Source organism: Clupea harengus, chromosome 19 (assembly GCF_900700415.2).
Source record: "Clupea harengus chromosome 19, Ch_v2.0.2, whole genome shotgun sequence".
Lineage (NCBI taxonomy): Eukaryota > Metazoa > Chordata > Actinopteri > Clupeiformes > Clupeidae > Clupea > Clupea harengus.
The window spans coordinates 25,750,934-25,770,127 of record NC_045170.1 but is presented as its reverse complement, the minus strand read 5'-3'; the positions used below and the strand labels follow the sequence as shown (position 1 = coordinate 25,770,127).

Sequence of the window (19,194 nt, the reverse complement as noted above, 5' to 3'; positions counted from 1 at the left end):
CAGGACTGGCACTGCAGCCTTTAGAGTTAAAGGACACGTTTTTATAGAATTCAGAATGATTGAACATTTTTTACCTCAGCTCTGAGCTTTCCAGGGCGGTAGACTGCCCCAGTGAAAGATCAAAACCAGGTGAAAGCAAGCTAAAATATGTAAAGAAGGCAAGCAGGGTTATGCCAGCACTTTGTATGATGTTAGTGAGTACATAAATGTCATATTAACAGCAAGCTGTTAATGTTTATGGTAAGCAAACTATTGTGGAAAATGTCTGATCAAATCATGGGAAATGTTTTAAATGTACATGTCTGCCTACATGTAATAACATCTTATGAGTAGAGAAAGCTTTGCAATGAAAAACAAACACGATTGTAAATCCAGTCAGGTCTAATGTAATGGTATTTTCTGTGGTCAGGTTGCCGTGTAGTTCCTCATACTTGGTTGTGTAACCCTTGGAAACCTGTGAGAGCAGTGTGACTTCAGAACCAGTTTCACAACCAATGTCTTCATGATTTGCCTGTTTGCGTGTCAGAGGAATTGGTTGGTCACAAAGGAATAATAATGATCCCTTCTGCACAGGCGCAGGTTGCCTTCAGCTCTATGGAGGAAGAGTGAGCGATTCCGTCCTCTGTCACGACTATCTTTGAATAGTTTACAAAACATTTGGTGTCATTCTGTTTTATTAAATATAAACATTTCAATGACTAAAAACACACAATACAAAGAGAACTGTAATGATGTCTACCTCAGTTTTGAGATTTCCAGGGCGGTAGACTGCCCCAGTGAAAGATCAAAACCAAGTGAAAGCAAGCTAAAATATGCAAAGAAGGCAAGCAGGGTTATGCCAGCACTTTGTGTGATGTTAGTGAGTACATAAACGTCATATTAACAGCAAGCTGTTCTTTTACATGTAGGCACTTTGGGTAATTATATGTACGAGTATAACTGGGGTGTTTCTGGAGGAAGCAGGAATTTGAATCCATAACCACAGTTGGCTGGTTTTGCATGTACAGTGTTATTCAATTCAACATTTCTAAGGGTTTGAACTGGCTACATCCTTGAGTTTAAGCCCATGTCATATCGGTACAGCTACCTTTTCAAAGGAATGATTTCAAATAGAATAAATCAAAACCCAGCAATAGACCTTTTAAATGTCTGCCTACATGTAATAACATCTTATGAGTATAGAAAGCTTTGCAATGAAAAACAAACACGATTGTAAATCCAGTCAGGTTTAATGTGTTGGTATTTTCTGTGGTCAGGTTGCCGTGTGGTTCCTCATACTTGGTTGTGTAACCCTTGGAAACCTGTGAGAGCAGTGTGACTTCAGAACCAGTTTCACAACCAATGTCTTCATGACTTGCCTGTTTGCGTGTCAGAGGAATAGGTTGGTCACAAAGGAATAATAATGATCCCTTCTGCACAGGCGCAGGTTGCCTTCAGCTCTATGGAGGAAGAGTGAGCGATTCCGTCCTCTGTCACGACTATCTTTGAATAGTTTACAAAACATTCTGTGTCATTCTGTTTTATTAAATATAAACATTTCAATGACTAAAAACACAACAATTTTTTATAAATTAAATCATGTACAATGTTTTGGCCCACTATCCGCTATTGCGGATGCATTTTTAAGAGATCCAACACAAAAACAAACCAATCTGATTTTGCTAAAACAAATGAAAATAAATTGATTCAAAATGTATCTAAATTTTAAATCATGTACATTTTGGGGCTCATTATTTGGCAGAAATATAAATAGGATTAGACCGCAAACATCCACTATTCTCCTTTTCTTTTTAACCAAACATCCAACATAAAACAAAAACAAATATACCTAACCAAATTACTTAAAAAATAATAATAATTTAAAAAAAGGTAACCTATGCCATTTGGATTCTACACGTCTTAAGGCACATTATTTTGCAATATAAAAAAATAAATTCTCTACTGATATGTGTCTGCGGTGACAATGTTTCACATAAATGGTGTGCTTTATGCTTTAAAATCACAGAAATAAAGAAGAAAGTGCAAAATAGAGGATATCTGTGTGATGTAAACTTCAGGTTGGTGAGAGGGAAACATGAAATCATCTGCACCAGTGACTGTGCTAAAGCTGGTTTTTACTTCAAATGGTGAGGTGATAATAGTCGGACTTTAGACAAGGGAGTGACAGACAAGGGAGTGAGGTGAGTGCTTTCTGTCAATCCTCAGCCTTTTTGGGCTGCTTGTTCTTTTTGTTGAGAATTTTCATCAGGTTTTTGGACATGTAGTATGGTTTCTGCATTGAGCCGTCGTTACGTTCCAAGTCCTCCACTAAGAGACACCACAGAGAAAAAATATGTAGTCAGTGGCCTCAATTTGAATACACATTTAAATTTGATTTGTATTTTTAGTGATGGAGTAAGGTGCCCGTACTGCAGACTTACAGAAGCAGAGGAACAGTGTGTCTACACACATACTGTAGACGCTGAAGAAGCCCTGAGCAATGAGATACGATCCCACCACTACCGTCTACAACAGCCAGAGGAACACACACCATTACACTAACAGCATACAATCAGATACGATCCCACCACTACCGTCTACAACAGCCACAGAAACACACACTAATACACTAACAGCATACAATACAGCAAGGGATCATTGAATGGACAAAACAATTATGACAACTGGTTGTAAAAATGATGTGCCAAGTCAAAAACTGAAACAAAAAACATTCATGTATTAAATTAAACTACACTGAAATAGGACATTCACACACAATGTACCAATTTCTACACTGTTCAGGCAGACCTCTTAAATCCCAAGGAGGCATGTGTATTTTTCACTTTCAAATATGAACAGACTGAATTCTGTCACTCACAATGATTGGCATCCAGTAGTAGTTGAGGGCGCTGGCCTGGAAAGAGCTGCCTGGGGCCTGGATCCTCCCTGAGAAGAAGTAGAATGACAGCACCCCTAGAGAGAGAACATGAGATGGATGAACTCACCGCCTGACTGACTGATTTCAAATTGTTTGATTGATTTGACTGATTTCAATTGATTACAAACTCTGAGGAAAAAAACATGATCTCTTACCGACTCCACCAACTACTAATAGCTTTCCGAAGAATAGCAGCAGATCGGTGATTTTATCCAGTACCACCACCCTGGAAAGCACACGCAAAGGGACTCAGAACAACAGCTTGAATGAAGACAACACACACTTTTTGAGCACACACACACCACAGCTCAGGGTTAGGGCACTGACCTCACAACGTTCCTCAGGAGGAGCATGAAAGCATTCTTGGCTGATGTACAGAAGTTTTTACCATAAATGGCAATCTGTAGATTGCAAAGAAAGTTGTAGATTAACACTTTTTAAAAACTGGCATAAAATAAAGATCAACAGCAATAAGAGGCTAATGTTTATTGGGTTAAGATAAGCAATGATGATGGCTAATCAACTCTCTAGACACCCCAGTGGACTGAAGGATTACACCAAGTGATGGAAATGCCCGTTACGGGGAGCAACCTTGAAAGCATGATGTTATGGATCAGAGGCATTGAGACCAACCATGATGTAAGCGTTCCTGTTGAGGAATTTGATGAACTTCTCAAGGCACCAGAAACAGCACTTTAGACAACACATCAGAAACCGTGCAAAACCGTTCTGAGCCGCTGTACAAACACACGCACACACACACACACACACACACACACACACACACACACACACACACACATGGTTACTGTCTACAGGGATGAGAGTATAGCAACAGTACAGTATAGAAATGACAGTCAATGTTAAGACAGAGACAGCTGTGTTGACATCAGGCACTGAAGCTTATAAAACACTCCAGAAGACCCAAGTGACACCTAATGACTTAACAGTAGGTGCATAATAGAGCCTGTGATCATAAACAAAGTCAGAACTTATCACTCCAATCTTTTACAGCTCTACAACTGGCCCTATACCAGACACGTGAAGTGATACAGATAACATTGGAACTAAATGAAAACAGTAGTAAGGAGCTTAAAGCTGTACACACAAAGTTCATTCCTGTCTCTGTCTCAAGGGTCATTATGTGGCAGACAAGAATGAGGGAGACTGAGCTGACCTCTGAGCTTGTGGTCCAGGTACTCCAGGATGATCCTGATGACCTGCACTAGAGTGAGAATCAGAGCTCCGAACGCCAGTGAGCCCACATGGTACCTGAGACCAGACAGACAGGAAACAGCCAGAGTGAAACTTCTACCACAGGACGTGCCACCTGTCACTGAACTTCAAGGTCAAGGTCAAGGTCAAGGTCAATGTCAAGGTCAAGGTCGCTTGTTAAAAGCAGTTACGGAGTTGCTGCTTGAGGAATGTAAAGAGGAAGTACTGTGGGTGCTGCTTATCAGAACCTTAAATCACACCCAGCACACACGCTTGCACATTATGTACAAGACAACCTTTCCACAATTCACAACCAGTCTTTCCACATCTTTCCACATCAGTCTTTCTACACAGAAACATGTCCCTGCCCTCAGGAAGAATATCTGATTAAAGCGTACGCCTTGCTCGGCCCACTAGTGGTCCACCATGGTATTGACACAAAGGCCTCTCACCGTAGAGTCCGCATGAAAGACTGTGCCAGAGGGAATGTTGGGATGTCGGAGGGCTTGCTGAAGGCCCAGTAGTAGGAGGCGAAGGCCCCAGCCAGTGTGCACTGGCCCAGAGCGATGACGAAGTTCACACACCACAGGAACCCCACCACGTTATAGATCTGCAGATTGAAGAGGTTCCGCTGGAACAGGCCCTCGTCGTTGTACTTGATGAAGATGCAGCGAGCGGATGAACAGGAGGCGTAGCTGCTGGAGTTAAAAGCCTGGGATGAGGACAAGAGGGGGGCACTTAAGACTGGATGAGGAAGAGGACGAGAGGGGGACACTTAAGACTGGATGAGGAAGAGGGAATGAGAGGAACAGGTGCAGTGGGCCTGGTGTGCCGTCATTCTACATTTAGTCATTCAAATCTCACACAACCAGTTTTCCAGTGTTCCAAAATGTCTAGGATTTGACTCCATGACCTAGCAAAGCATTAGACGGACACTATCCCACACTCTCTCATCTGAAACATGCCCTCATCCAAAAGAACACAAACATACTTGAGACAGTGTACTGTTCAAAGCCTTGGACCTAAACAGGATATACTTCAGTGGATAATGCAATATTTGTCTTGAGAAGCCACATTTGAAGTTTGTAAGCCAATCACTCACCATAGGGTCACAGCTCTCTGTTCCGTTCACAGCTTGGCAGTTATCTTCAGTGGAGTTGAGGGCCACTACTTTGTATATTGGAGCGCCCGAAGTGGCCAGATATCTGAACACGCCATCAATGAAGAACAACAACAACCAGAGGGCCTTCTAACAGGAGTAGAAATTCGAATCCACAGTGGTACAAGTATAGACACATCCAAAGCACACACACACACACACACACACACACACACACACACACACACACACACACACACACACACACACACACACACACACACACACACACACACACCTAAACACCTAAACACGGAAAACACACAAACAAACCTAAACACAGAAAACACACACACACTAAAGAGGATACAAAGCTGTAATACCCCAGTATGACACACACACACACACACACATTAAAGAGGATACAAGGCTGTGATACCCCAGTATGACACACACACACACACACACACACACACACACACACACATTAAAGAGGATACAAAGCTGTGATACCCCAGTATGACACACACACTCACACACACACACACACACACTAAAGAGGATACAAAGCTGTGATACCCCAGTATGACACACACACCACAAGCAAGATGAATGTGAAGATGGGGAAGAACAGTGTAGACATCATGTAACTCACAGCCCTGAAAGGTCAAAACACAGGAAAAGGCATCTGTCAATCAAACACTTTACATGCACAGCAATGGTCACATTCTAGAATTCAGTTGAACTTTTTTGTCTGAGAATTTATAAGTTATTGACAGGAAGGAACAAGGAAGAAAACCATAACTTTTCTCTTCAACTTCTCTCTTCATGTTAAATTTCAATTTGACAAACTAACCCATATCTACTGATGTCCTTCACAAACTAACCCATACTGTATCTACTGATGTCCTGCACAAACTAACCCATACTGTATCTACTGATGTCCTTCACAAACTAACCCATACTGTATCTACTGATGTCCTGCACAAACTAACCCATACTGTATCTACTGATGTCCTGCACAAACTAACCCATACTGTATCTACTGATGTCCTTCACAAACTAACCCATACTGTATCTACTGATGTCCTTCACAAACTAACCCATACTGTATCTACTGATGTCCTGCACAAACTAACCCTTATCTACTGATGTCCTGGACAAACTCCTTAGTCACTGACTCAATAATACAAGTACAGATGCCAGAAACCTGATTACAAAAAACTAGACACAAAATGACAGGATGGTGTTTAATCAGTCTTTTTTTCCAATCCATCGAGGTGGCCAAACCCAAAATCTGGTATTTTGCTACTACTGTTACAATACAGAAGTCAATATAAAAAACTACCCAGTACAATGACTATGACCATACCTTAGAATATGTATAACTACTTTATAGTTATCCTAAAGTGTAGTATAAGAATATGTATAACTACTTAATAGTTATCCTAAAGTGTAGTATAAGAATATGTATAAGAATAAAAGTATAGATCAATGTAGACATGGGATGAAGGTTCTGGTGGTGGTCACTGGTCACTGGTCACTTACTTGCTGGACTCCTTGATCAGGGCGATGGCGATGAGGATCCGAGTCCGTAGGAAGATGAGAGTCAGAAGAATGACCCCCTCAACTATACTAATGATGATCACTGTGGAGATAGACAGGGAGACAGAGCTATTAGGAGAGTAGATATGTTTGATTGCTACTGTGCATCATCAATATAATGTACCTTAATTCAGAGGGAGTAGAGAGAGATCACTACCAAATAAGGAAAAAGCCCTTTGTCAAATGCTCCACAGAATATTCTTGAGATGTACAGAATGCTACAAATCCTATGAAAATGTACCATCTAGGGGTAAATGTATAAATGTAGCAGTATACATTTTGTTGCATGTTAGAAATGAGGAAATGATGTTTTAATCTAGTATCTTTTTAACATCTGTTAACTTTTTCAGCTATTACTCAAATGCAAAGCAAGGCAGTAAAGGGGTGAACTCACAGAAGGCCAGCCACGTGTCTCTGACTTGCAGGTAGACATTAACATTTGTGGTCAGCCCAATGTCTTGGAAGGTGATTGAACTGTTCTTCAGTTCGTCATACTCTCTCCAGCAATACCAAATACCTGTACAAAACGCAACTGTTCATTTCTCTGGTCCAAAACATAGTTCATGGACACTACATCTGAATGACACAACTGTGGGTTTAATGAGTAGGAATGTTTAGACAGTGAATTGGGTTGGACATTTCTGAACCAATAAAATGCCCCACAAAGCCAGAGCTAAAAGTAGGGTGGCTGCTGATTCAAAAGGGTTCTCGTCAAGCTAAGAAAATATTTTTTTTAGAATGAAAGGCTGTCAGTAAAGCCTTGTCCATGTTGTATTTTGTTGTTAAATTTCATGCTTGCATCTCAAAATGGCGTCTGGGATACAATCACACTTCTGACCTTGTCAGTAAAATGGTTTTCTTGTCAATCTAATACCTTGTGTGTCTGTACTTGTAGTACAACTATTTTCTCAGTGCTGAATGTAAATGTTTAACATTGCAGCGGTTTAGGCTGTTATACTGTGATGAATACATGTGATTCTAAATGTATGACTTGTTGCCTCCAAGATAACTTTTCCTTACCAAAGGCGCCAACAGCCAGAAGTCCTATGATTAGCGTCCAGATTATTATGGGAGCGAAGAAGCGAAGGAGAAGGACGAACATCAGGCTGACCAGCATGGCTATGACCAACCCCCTATGGGAGGGGGCAAAAAACACCAAAGAGAGTCAGAGAAAAATAAGAAAGTGAATTCATAGAAAATAAACTGCCGTCGGCTTACTGCCTGGTGTGCTGACTAATCCCCACATGATTGCCTGTCATAAACAGGTTTATCTTGATTCTGTACAGGAAACACTCAAAATACCAGAAGCACGGGATCATTTTCTCATCTTTCCTCATGCATCTGTGACTGACAAAATGTCATTACCAGAGAAACAAAACAGTCAAACTAACCTAACATATGTTTTGGTTCAACAGTTTTTATGTATAAATCTCAATACTTTTTACAATCATATATAGTTTGACTCCCAAGTATTTCATTTAGGATATTGAAGTTGAAGGGCTTGACTACAAAATCTCATGTTTTGAATAATCATGATGTTAGCATTTATAGCCACCAGAGGGAGCTGTGCACCTAAACAAACCCTACATCACAAGGCGTAACCCACTCACAAGACGATCCACTGCCATGACGACGCAAAGTCCTCAAAGATGCGGACACCAACTTCCCTGGCACTGATGCCAGACACAAGATCACTAAAAGAAATTGGGAAGGAAAGAGATCAAAGCTGCGATTAACAGTCGGACTGTCACACTTTCCTCGATAGATTAGATAGATCAGATTTCTCACACCAGCAGGCATTAGTAGGTCAGCAATTAGCCACTCTTGGGGTTGAAGACGACCTCAAGGGTAATCAAACAACTGCTGACAAACAAATGCCGGAGAACATCCCATATCCAAAAGAGGACAAAAGACCCGGCCTTGTAGCACTATTTGAGCATGTTTTGCCTTATGTTTTGCCCCAATTAGTTCCCCCAGCAGAGTAAATCAAGGATGTTTCAGTGCATAAGTTAATGACAGATATTCACTGGCATTATGCAACATATTAATGCCGCTTTCAGCGTAAGAATGGAAGTGAATGTCTGTGGTACACTGTGGTACAGTGACCGAAGCGCTACAGAGCTTTTGGAAAACATTCCCCAACCCTGCAAACACACCACACACTCGCCCTGCAAACACACCACACACACACCACACACTCACCCTGCAAACACACCACACACTCGCCCTGCAAACACACCACACACACACCACACACTCACCCTGCAAACACACCACACACTCACACTGCAAACACACCACACACACACACCCTGCAAACACACCACACACACCACACACTAACCCTTCAAACACACCACACACACACCACACACTAACCCTTCAAACACACCACACACACACCACACACTAACCCTGCAAACACACCACACATTAACCATGCAAACACACTACACATTAACCCTGCAAACACACTACACATTAACCAACAAAGCAGCCGGTTTGACAGTAAAGCACTATGGTGGAGCTGGTGAAATCACACACAGAAGCTACAGCAGACTACTCAGTCACTTAGACAGTCAGCAGTGGACGTACTAATAGGAGCACTATCTATGGAGAAAGCTGGCACTACTACACAAAGGATGGCACTCACTCATTGGAGGACTCGTCACTGGTGACAGGAGAGAGGAGAAATGGTTCATACATCAACAACGCTATCAAAGTGTGTGTGTGTGTGTGTGTGTGTGTGTGTGTGTGTGTGTGTGTGTGTGTGTGTGTGTGAGTGTGAATGTGTGTGTGGAGTGTTTTTTTCCTGGGTTTGAATATTTGTGTGTCTGTGAACATGTGTTTGTTATTTGCATAAATAACCATCAAAGTGAGCTTTTCACAGGGAAAGAGAATCTACTGTACCCAGTGCCCTGCTTGATGATGTTCACCGTGTCATTAACGGTCATTCCTGGGATGGAGAAGTTGGTGGGAATATTGTTGAAAGCACCAAATGAAGGCAAACACCTTCCTAAAACTGGAAGAAGACAACAGGGAAGCCTGATCAACAAGAGTTACAACATATGATATGCATGTATGAGACACTGGAACATATAGACACTTTATGTTATCTATTTTTATTTTTTTTAATGTTTGTTTAATGTGTTTTTTTTTATTTATTTTGTCTGTTTTGTTTTGTTATGGTTTGTTTATTTATTGTTCTTCTGTACTATGTAGCCTCAACCAGGGCATTGCTGCAAAAGAGCCCTGTGCTCAGTCAATATTCCCTGAATAAACAATGATGATGATGATGATGAACACAGGTCTGTACACACCAGCTTACCTGGGGTTGTAGGGGAATAGAAGAATGGACACAACTCTCTGTCCTTAATCTCTGAAACCGACTGAGAAAAAGACAGAAGAGTTATTTCACTTGAGTACTCAAAGGCATGCCAGATGCTATTGTACGCCAGCATCTCCAACTGGTGGCAAAGAAGGTGGTAAGGGGAGCTAGTGGTGACAGACTTGCCATCCATTGAAATTCTCACTTTGAAACACTTTCTATTAGACATTCATATCAAACCGGTATTTCTACAGTTCATATCTCACCAGAACAGTGGTGGCCAGGTCAAATGATGGGAGGCAAAGCTCTTGCTGAAAAAAATCCTTTGGTTGCTTGCCTGGGAGGTAGGCCAGGGGTGATAGAGCCCAGAAGTTTTGGGGACACCGTTTCACACACACCTGAGCCCAAGGTACAAGAGGAGCTGTTATACCACACACACACTGAGTAACTAACCCATTTAGCACCACCACGCTCAGCCTCCCGCCGTGATTCAACCGTAACCTTCTGAACTGAGCACATTGTGGCACGAGCCTAATCAATCATTTGGTTATTAGATTAGAACATACTGGTGGCTGTGTGTGGAGGCTATTAGATTAGAACATACTTGTGGCTGTGTGTGGAGGCTATTAGATTAGAACATACTTGTACTTGTGGCTGTGTGCGGAGGCTATTAGAACATACTTGTACTTGTGGCTGTGTGTGGAGGCTATTTGAACATACTTGTGGCTGTGTGTGGAGGATATTAGAACATACTTGTGGCTGTGTGTGGAGGCTATTAGATTAGAACATACTTGTGGCTGTGTGTGGAGGCTATTAGATTAGAACATACTTGTGTCTGTGTGCGGAGGCTATCAGATTAGAACATACTTGTGTCTGTGTGCGGAGGCTATTAGATTAGAACATACTTGTGGCTGTGTGTGGAGGCTATCAGATTAGAACATACTTGTGGCTGTGTGTGGAGGCTATTAGATTAGAACATACTTGTGCCTGTGTGTGGAGGCTATTAGATTAGAACATACTTGTGGCTGTGTGTGGAGGATATTAGAACATACTTGTGGCTGTGTGCGGAGGCTATTCGACATGCTTGTAGTAAACTGTACCTGTGTAGTGGGACACTGAAGGCCATTGAGGGCAGCAGCCATTATGTTTGTAGCCGTGGCACACTTAAGGATGTCAAAGTAAAAGACATTGGGCTTCCCCCTGTTGGAGGTAGAGGGGCAGGGTGAGGCAAGGCCAGTGAGTCAGCACTTCCTGGAACATTACTCATAATCAGCTATTTACTCTAGATGCACACACAAATATGAAGCCACTTTTCGTGACGTTTCAAAGCCAACACACAAATACAAATCAAACCACTATTTTACATGCACACACAGACAGGGTAAGGTCAGTCCATGCAAAACAGCCACATAGCTCATACGTTGTTCCATACCACTGTTCAACACAACACATGTTATGATATTGCATGCCTAAAGAGATTCTAAACAAAGTGTCTTACTTATTGGGTCCAATCCCACAGAACATCCCCGTGGAGTTCCTCGGGTAGAGGACATGGCGTGGGTCTCCGTACAGCCAGGCTAAATTGGGAAGGCAATCAAGGACTGGTTAGTGTGTGTGCTCATTATCCCATGACAGACACAGCAGTGAATCAAGTTGCATAGTCAATCGCTGAAACTGCAGAAAACCCTCAAATGAAGCCTCCTAGTATTTCATCTCATCCTAAACCTGTCTGGGACATTCTGATTTCAAACCAGAAGTTAGCCTTTTAATATGATGTGACCTGATGTTTTGCAGACTGAGGTGGCATTACAATTCATACAATTCTGACACTAAATGTATGCAGTGTCAACCAGAAGGAATATTGTCCCGCAGTCCTTTACTGAGTTCCACACCAAAGCAAACAAAACACAGAAGCAACCGCTGCAAGTACAAACCCTCCTTTAAACAGATAGTAATGTTTTACAAGGGCACAGTACACTGTATATAAAATGTTATCCTGTTATAAAATTAAAAGATTCCTTTCTAAGGTGTTACAGTGACCAGGGATGTTGAAAGTAACATTGAGAGGACTGCACTGAACTATGCACTATGTTAGGAGGACGTCGTTAGCATTAAGTTGTTGAATGAATAAGAATGCCTGAAGGGTTTCTTTGGAATACAGAAGATAAATCAGGAAAATAACACACAATGTCTTAAAAAGCACACTGCTACCACTATTCAACATTCACTCCCCGCACCAGACCGTGACCTTTTCAATCATTACATTATTAAAGCCAGAACTAGCCCTCGCCCCGTGCATGGCCTTCAGCCAAGAGTCAAGACCTCACAGCAACAGCTAGGACTTTGAGACAAACCTGCTTGCATTCATCATCTTACAATAATGTTTTGGGCTACAAGAATACACCTCTAGTGTGACCTCAATAAAAAAAGCTTTATACTGTTAAAGATGATAAGGTATTCATAGCACATTTGAAAAGTTGTCAACTGAAATAAGGACTCAAATTCTTTAGTCAGATATAGTATCACCGGCTAGAATTCAGCTAGTCCTAGTTCCCCAGGAGGACCTAACGGGGCAGTGTCCACTGATCACTGGTTAGTATGTGCATTATAGAAGGAAGGCGCCATGGCTACACTACTCTTACATCACAGCGCGGTTTGTTTTGAATGATGGCAGAGAACTCAGCGTTCTATCCCTAATACTCCATTTACATAGAGCAGCGTGGTCAGGCCATTTGGCGGCTGTGGTGTGCTGCATTTTTCAGTACGCGCACAGAGTCGTAAAGAGAGATTGACAGGCAGAGGGAGATAAAGAGGACTATAATAGTGGGATGTCAACAGTGCAGACGGGAAATACTCCCACTGCTGCAGGTGAACAGAGGAATGTAAAAGAGAGAGAGAGAGAGAGAGAGAGAGAGAGAGAGAGAGAGAGAGAGAGAGGGGACAGAGACATGGAGCAGCAGAGGACAAATCAGGTGACTAATGCCATATGAAAGCTCCATTACCTAAAATCCCCACTACCGCGTAACCAGCAATGACCACCATGAACAGCACACAACAGATAATGTCTGTGCAGCCCCTGAGAGAGAGAGACAGAGAGAGAGAGAGAGAGAGAGAGAGGAAGGGGGGGGGGGCAGAGTAGCATGGATATAGACAAATCAGTATGGAATATGAACAGAATAAACAGGCTATTATAACACTAAAATCACCTTAAACATGAAACTACTTCATTTTGAAAAACATTTTTAGAAAGAATTAGATAATTTATTGCATATTGTAATCTATAACACACTTTGTAAGCATATCATGGCAACACACACACACACACACCTGTTGTGAATAGGTCCATTGAATTCGGGGTCATGTTGCGCTGGTTCTCCTGAAACAAAGAAAAGTTTTTCAGACCCTTTGTTTACGACAGCTGAAGGAATATCTATGTCTGTTTTAGTTTTTATGAGGTATTGAGGTTGATAATGATCTGTAAATGTACACACAATTTAGGTAAGCACAATATCAAAATGTGCCGACAAATAACTTTGCAGCTACAAAGTATGATGAAACAGGAAAGAGAGTGTTGACAGGTGTTTATTTTCAGGTGGGCGTTAAATGTTGCTTGGCAGCCAGAATGGGTTTGTTGGCATGTAAGGTAATAAGTAACGGAGATGAGATAGCTTTAAGGAAACAGAGGAGAGCGACCTTAGCCATAAGTCAGTGCCCTGTGCTAAGGACCTTGACCAGACCATGAAATACTGAGGAACTCAATCAAGTGTGACAAGAACAATATTTGCTGCCCACTTCCTGGCATGCAAGTGGCACCAGAGGACTAAGATGGGAGAAAGAGAGAGGTGGGGAGAATGAGAGAAAGAGTGAAAGAAAGAAAGAATGAATGAATGAAGGGAGTGAGAGACAGAAATCACATGTGACTCAAACGGGTGGAATGGGAGCTATTTGAATCCCATTTGAATTCAAAGATGGCGGAAGTACTGTCGGGATCAAGTTGGTTCAACCTGTCCTCATTTAACTACAACTCTATACATGTGCAAGCATCAGCTCCTCAACACACAACACCCCCCCTCCCCTGAACCTGCATTGTTCAGTTCCCCTATCTCTATTTCTCATTTATGCATTTCCCTTCATCCAGTTCCCCCTCATACAAAAATAACTTTTAAGTCAAACCTGTAGAGCCGAGGTCACTAATAGGCGGACACAACAATCTGTTAAGACGGCTCTAAAAACCACGCTCATGCTAAAGGAATTCACCCTCGCCAGACGCCACCCGGATCTATAACTGATAAATTACTGAGAATTATTACATTTTGACAGAGACTTTCTATTTAAACTGGCACTGGTTTAGCGGCCCAGGAAACTCACAGAACAATTGCATTCGTTGTAAATAATCTCACGTGATGCTACTCAGCCAATCAAATCTGTGTATTCCGATAAGCATTGCGACTCGAGTCAGTAGCTGTGTCTCAAAACGAGTACTTTACGAAGTACACTGCAATACAGTGCGTAGTGCACACTATGCACTTACATCTGTAGTGCGTTCCGTCGCTGATTAGTGTTGTCTCAAATGGAATACTGACAGACGCAAATGTGCCAGCCTTTATTTGGCGTTTTCTCGCTTAGATTTTTCAAAAGTTACCGAGAAATAGACACTGTACTATCAGATGACGCTGATTAGTGTAGTAATAATGGTTCAAGTGATTTGCGAGGCGTCAGTCAGCCAACTTTCCAAACTGAAAAGCTACCAAAAAGCTTCCGCTACGTAGCCAAGATGGCGCCCGTTTAGGGCGAGAAGTGTCCATCGTTTCACACTGCATTTTCAGTGCCCTGAATTCTGCTGGTTCTGTCAGTGTGAACGCCATATACCCTGAAAGTCAGTGTTTGAAGTGCGCAAGTACGCTGTTTGAGACATAGCCAGTGAGTGGGAGACGAGACGAGAGACCGTAGTCCGAGAAATAATTGAAAGAGAAAAGTAATTTTACATGGCGTGCTCGAAAACAGAACTTTTAATCAAGAATGGACAGACTATTACATGTTCATTCTTCCTACGGGCAGTTCAAAACCAGTATGTCTCATATGTTCTGAGACTGTGGCAATTATTAAAAGCGGCAATGTGAATCGCCACTACGAGACGAAGCACAAATCTTTCGAGCAAACATACCCACTCAAATCCGAACTGAGGGCACAGAAAATAAAGGATCTAAGAGCCCAATATGATCGATTCACCAGAATCCAAGAACTTCAACGTGGAAAGGCTGCCACAAGGCAGAGAGGCCTTCTCAGGAAGGCCATGAGACCTAGAGAATTTGTAGGCCTTCTTTAAAGAAGGAACCAGGCTCCTCTGAAAAGGTAAAAGAAAGGGCAAGACAACTGTTGTCACAGGAAGACAGTCAGCAGTGTGAAAACTGTTCAGAGTTTTTTAGATGCTCCATGGACCAGCTCAGCAGCAGTTAACTCCTCTGAAATAAACCGTTCAGTATGTTCACACCTGCTTGCCTTGAGAAGTTTCTTGAGAAGCTTTTAGAATTTCCCACAACATTTTTACTGACGGAGGGGTTGTCAATGAGTGCGGTAGCTGAAACCTTACTTACATCATCAGCCACAAAGAAAACTGAAATATTAACCCAAGATGTGGTAGCACAGCTGGATAAAGCAATTCATAAGACACCATGTGTAGGCTTAGCTGTAGATGAGTCCACTGATGTGTGCTCAGCTGTTAGTTTATGTAAGGTTCTTCAACAAGGAGAAGAAAGAGTTCTATGAAGACGTGTTAGGTGTTACACCCCTTCAGACCAGTACAAGAGGAGAGGACATCTACCTGGCCATAAAGGAGATGTTAACAAAGAGGGGAATAGAGCTGAAACAAGTGGTTCAATCGGAGCCCCTGAATTGTACTTTCTTTATTTGACAGTCAGTTGTTGACCACATACAGGACGTTGATACATACTAGACTACTTTAATATATATGGCACGGAATCATAACGCAAGTTAGACTTCACGATGTTCCGGACCTCTGCTTAAGGAAATGTTCTCTAACTGGGCCTCTTTGAATTTGAATTGAATACCCCTGCAGCAGAGCATCAAGACAGGGTAACCCTATGAAGATGATATGTGGCAGATCTAGCATGCAGCTGACCATTGCAGATGAAGTTATATATCAAAACACAAACTTGAACCTAAACCTGAACCTCTGTTGCTGATCTTTGCTTGAGTGGGAATAAAACAGATTGCTTGAGGTCAGTGAAATCCCTGAAAAGACTGCAATGTTCGCTCAAGCAGTCTCTGACCTGCCTGTGGCCATCCATTGAAGTCCTCACACACAGTCCGTAGTGGATCTTAAACTCTTGTGTTATTTTTCCCTCACTTCTCACACCTCCCTTCACCCTTCCAATCGAGCTGTGTTGAGAGGACACAATGCTTGTTCAATTATTTTAAACTTTATATTATTTCGAAGTATCAACAGATAGATGGCTGATTTGGTAGTGAAATCCAAATAATGGAGAGTGGGAACATGCTGGCAGTCTACCTCTGTGAAACCGGTTCCACCTGAGAGTTGAGTCCCGTGAGGGATCACATTTCACCGGCGCACAGGTGCCGTTTGTTAGAATAATCTCAACAAACTGGAAGAAATGACCTTCACATGTTCAGGCATTTTTTTTATGGCTCACAAATAGAACATACCAGAACCCTACAAAACCTTGACCTAGAGTAAATTGTGACACAGTTTAACTGCCTTTGGGCCCTTAGAGGTTGTTTAAAAAAAAAAAAAATTCCAAGAGCATTGGCCATACAGCCAGAACGAGTTAATCGTTGTAGGTGAGTTTGCTGACTGGGTGATGTGCCATTCCTGTGTATATTTAAAGTGTACCATTGCCCATTTCCCCATAAGAGAACAGTATCTAGTGTCCATGTGTGTATGTGGTTAAAATGCTGTCAGAGATGGAGGTCTCAACCCCAACCCAGCACAGATTAATCACACTGGAGGTCCCAAGCCCAACCCAGCGCAGATTAAACACACTGGAGGTCCCATGCAATGCACTGCGGCAGACACCAGTTGATAGCATTATTAGGTAAAAAGCCATCAGTCAGTCGAACTTCTTGTTTTACATGTACATCAACATATACATCACTATATACATTTACATTTACTTTTAGTCTTTCAGCAGACGCTTTTGTCCAAAGCGACGTACAAGGGAGATATACATTCTGTACACATCTTAGATAGGCAGAGCACACAGTATTTCAGTATTTCAAGCAACAGGTTCAGTCTGTGGCTCTGACCACAATCCAAAATAATGAGAGGTTTACAATAAATCGACTGATGGGAGGTTTACAAGAAATAACTCTTCATGACGGCAGTCACGTTCTCTGCTTTTCTCACAAAACCTGATTGAACAGGAACAGAACAGGACAGACTTCTCAGCATGAGAAAGAGCCCTTCAGAACAGGACACATCTCCCAGCATGAGAAGGTGAGGATGATCGGGTAAATGGGTGAAAGTTAAGACTGACTCCAGCAGAAAACTCCATTTACTTTCTGTCAACAGGTGGTAGACACACTAGGAATCCACTTCCATCTCCTTATGGTAAATCTCCAGGTTTCAAAAAGATGGCTTTTGGGAGCTTGTCTTCCAAACATCTGAACACTGATTGATATAATAGAGATGCACACTTCACATTTCCTCCATCACCCCCACAGCAGGACTCAGTCTTATCTTCCAAACATAAGCCTACAGAACACTTGTCAGGATTCTTGATAGACCCCCAACTTATTTTCGTGCTTTGTTACTGGGCACAGCAACTTGTGTTAGTTTACATCACCTCACCTTAAAGTGGTGACAGATCATACCACATAGTGTTCCTCTGGGACTGTGTCAACCACAATACATAGCCGTTACATTCGTCACAAAGCGCACTTGTAGACGAGATGTGTTCTTTAAATCTACATCCTGTTCAAATTCCCGGTGGTATGTAGATAACAAGCAAACAATGACAAAACCATGCCGACAGGAAATAAATACTGATGTGTGGTAAGGTACACACGTAAGTAGACCGTGATGTTTATGTAGCCTAGATTATTCTCTCTCGTCTAGGCTACATTATCAAGTTGTTGTGGTAGGATACCGTTTTAATTAATTCCAAACGCTTTAATAACGATTCAGATACACAAGGGACGTAGCAGGCACGTAAACATCCTAAATATCACATCATTCAAAAGTTACTGCATGAACCCCTAGCCTACCTGTTGAATCAGTGCAAAGCCCCTTTTAACGTAGCGGTAACTCACCATTTTCCGAATTTTCCTTAGACTTGTCTTTCCCCATTGACACGTTTCTTGTGTTTCTTCGATTTTTCTTTTTGGAAAACTCCCCTCTGCACCAGTAAAACAGTTAAAAGTGCCTTTCGTACAAAACGGATAAAAGGAAATAAGATAGTGACTTTATATGAGATAAAATAACTGACTTGAGCAGTGTTCAGCAGGAAAGAGCTAATCTTTTTCTGCTCGTTACCTGCGCTCGTTCCCTGCGCTTGTTGCCTATTGTGATGTCGGCACCTGCTCTGTGATGCGCACCTTTGGAGTAAGCCACGCCTCAGTGGAGCTCTGGCGAGTTCAGGGAAGCGCGATACTCGACAGTGATTCACTATCGCCACCTGGTGGGGGACATTTTCGGTCTACCACTAATCCAAAACTGCGATACCAATGACCTTTGCGACTCTTGTGTGACGGCTATTTCTTTCCCAGCGGCATCGATGTCGAGTAGGTAATTCCTAGAGTTGATTCTGTTGCATATCTATTGTTCTGTGCCACAAAACTTTGACATTGTCATTATCGACATCATAGATAACACTGATAAACGAGTGTTTATTTACCATTCACTTCCTCAATCAAGAGACCTAGAGTAAAAGGGCAGTCTACAAGTGATATCTTTACAGGTCCAAAATACAAACACAAAGTAGTATATTTCAAAGAGCCATTTTACTTAGACGTGGCAATATCAAATCTCTTCCAAATCTGAGTTGCTGATAT

The 19,194-nt window shown here is 42.0% G+C and overlaps 1 protein-coding gene across 1 annotated transcript; it reads right to left on the bottom strand.

Moving 5' to 3' along the window:
- Window positions 1-1,210: 1,210 nt before the first annotated feature.
- slc44a4 (solute carrier family 44 member 4) lies at window positions 1,211-18,700 on the bottom strand. Its single transcript, XM_031586133.2, has 22 exons — window positions 18,454-18,700; window positions 13,492-13,540; window positions 13,167-13,240; window positions 11,663-11,741; window positions 11,265-11,364; window positions 10,431-10,562; window positions 10,165-10,225; window positions 9,747-9,858; window positions 8,447-8,530; window positions 7,857-7,969; window positions 7,231-7,353; window positions 6,780-6,879; window positions 5,798-5,890; window positions 5,235-5,337; window positions 4,585-4,844; window positions 4,095-4,189; window positions 3,551-3,654; window positions 3,245-3,318; window positions 3,073-3,143; window positions 2,858-2,952; window positions 2,421-2,505; window positions 1,211-2,307 (listed from the first exon to the last, which is right to left on the bottom strand). The coding sequence occupies exons 1-22, from the start codon at window positions 18,488-18,490 to the stop codon at window positions 2,195-2,197; spliced, it is 2,157 nt and encodes a 718-aa protein (XP_031441993.1). The 5' UTR covers window positions 18,491-18,700; the 3' UTR covers window positions 1,211-2,194.
- Between the last annotated feature and the right edge of the window lie 494 nt (window positions 18,701-19,194).

Bases quoted from the DNA above. Each gene is read 5' to 3' on its own strand.
- slc44a4 (XM_031586133.2), bottom strand. From the start codon at position 18,490: ATGGGGAAAGACAAGTCTAAGGAAAATTCGGAAAATG. The intron at 11,365-11,662 runs GTAAGACACTTT...TACCTCCAACAG, and splicing joins TGTGGGATTGGACCCAATAA to GGGGAAGCCCAATGTCTTTT. The intron at 2,308-2,420 runs GTAAGTCTGCAG...GGTGTCTCTTAG, and splicing joins CACACTGTTCCTCTGCTTCT to TGGAGGACTTGGAACGTAAC.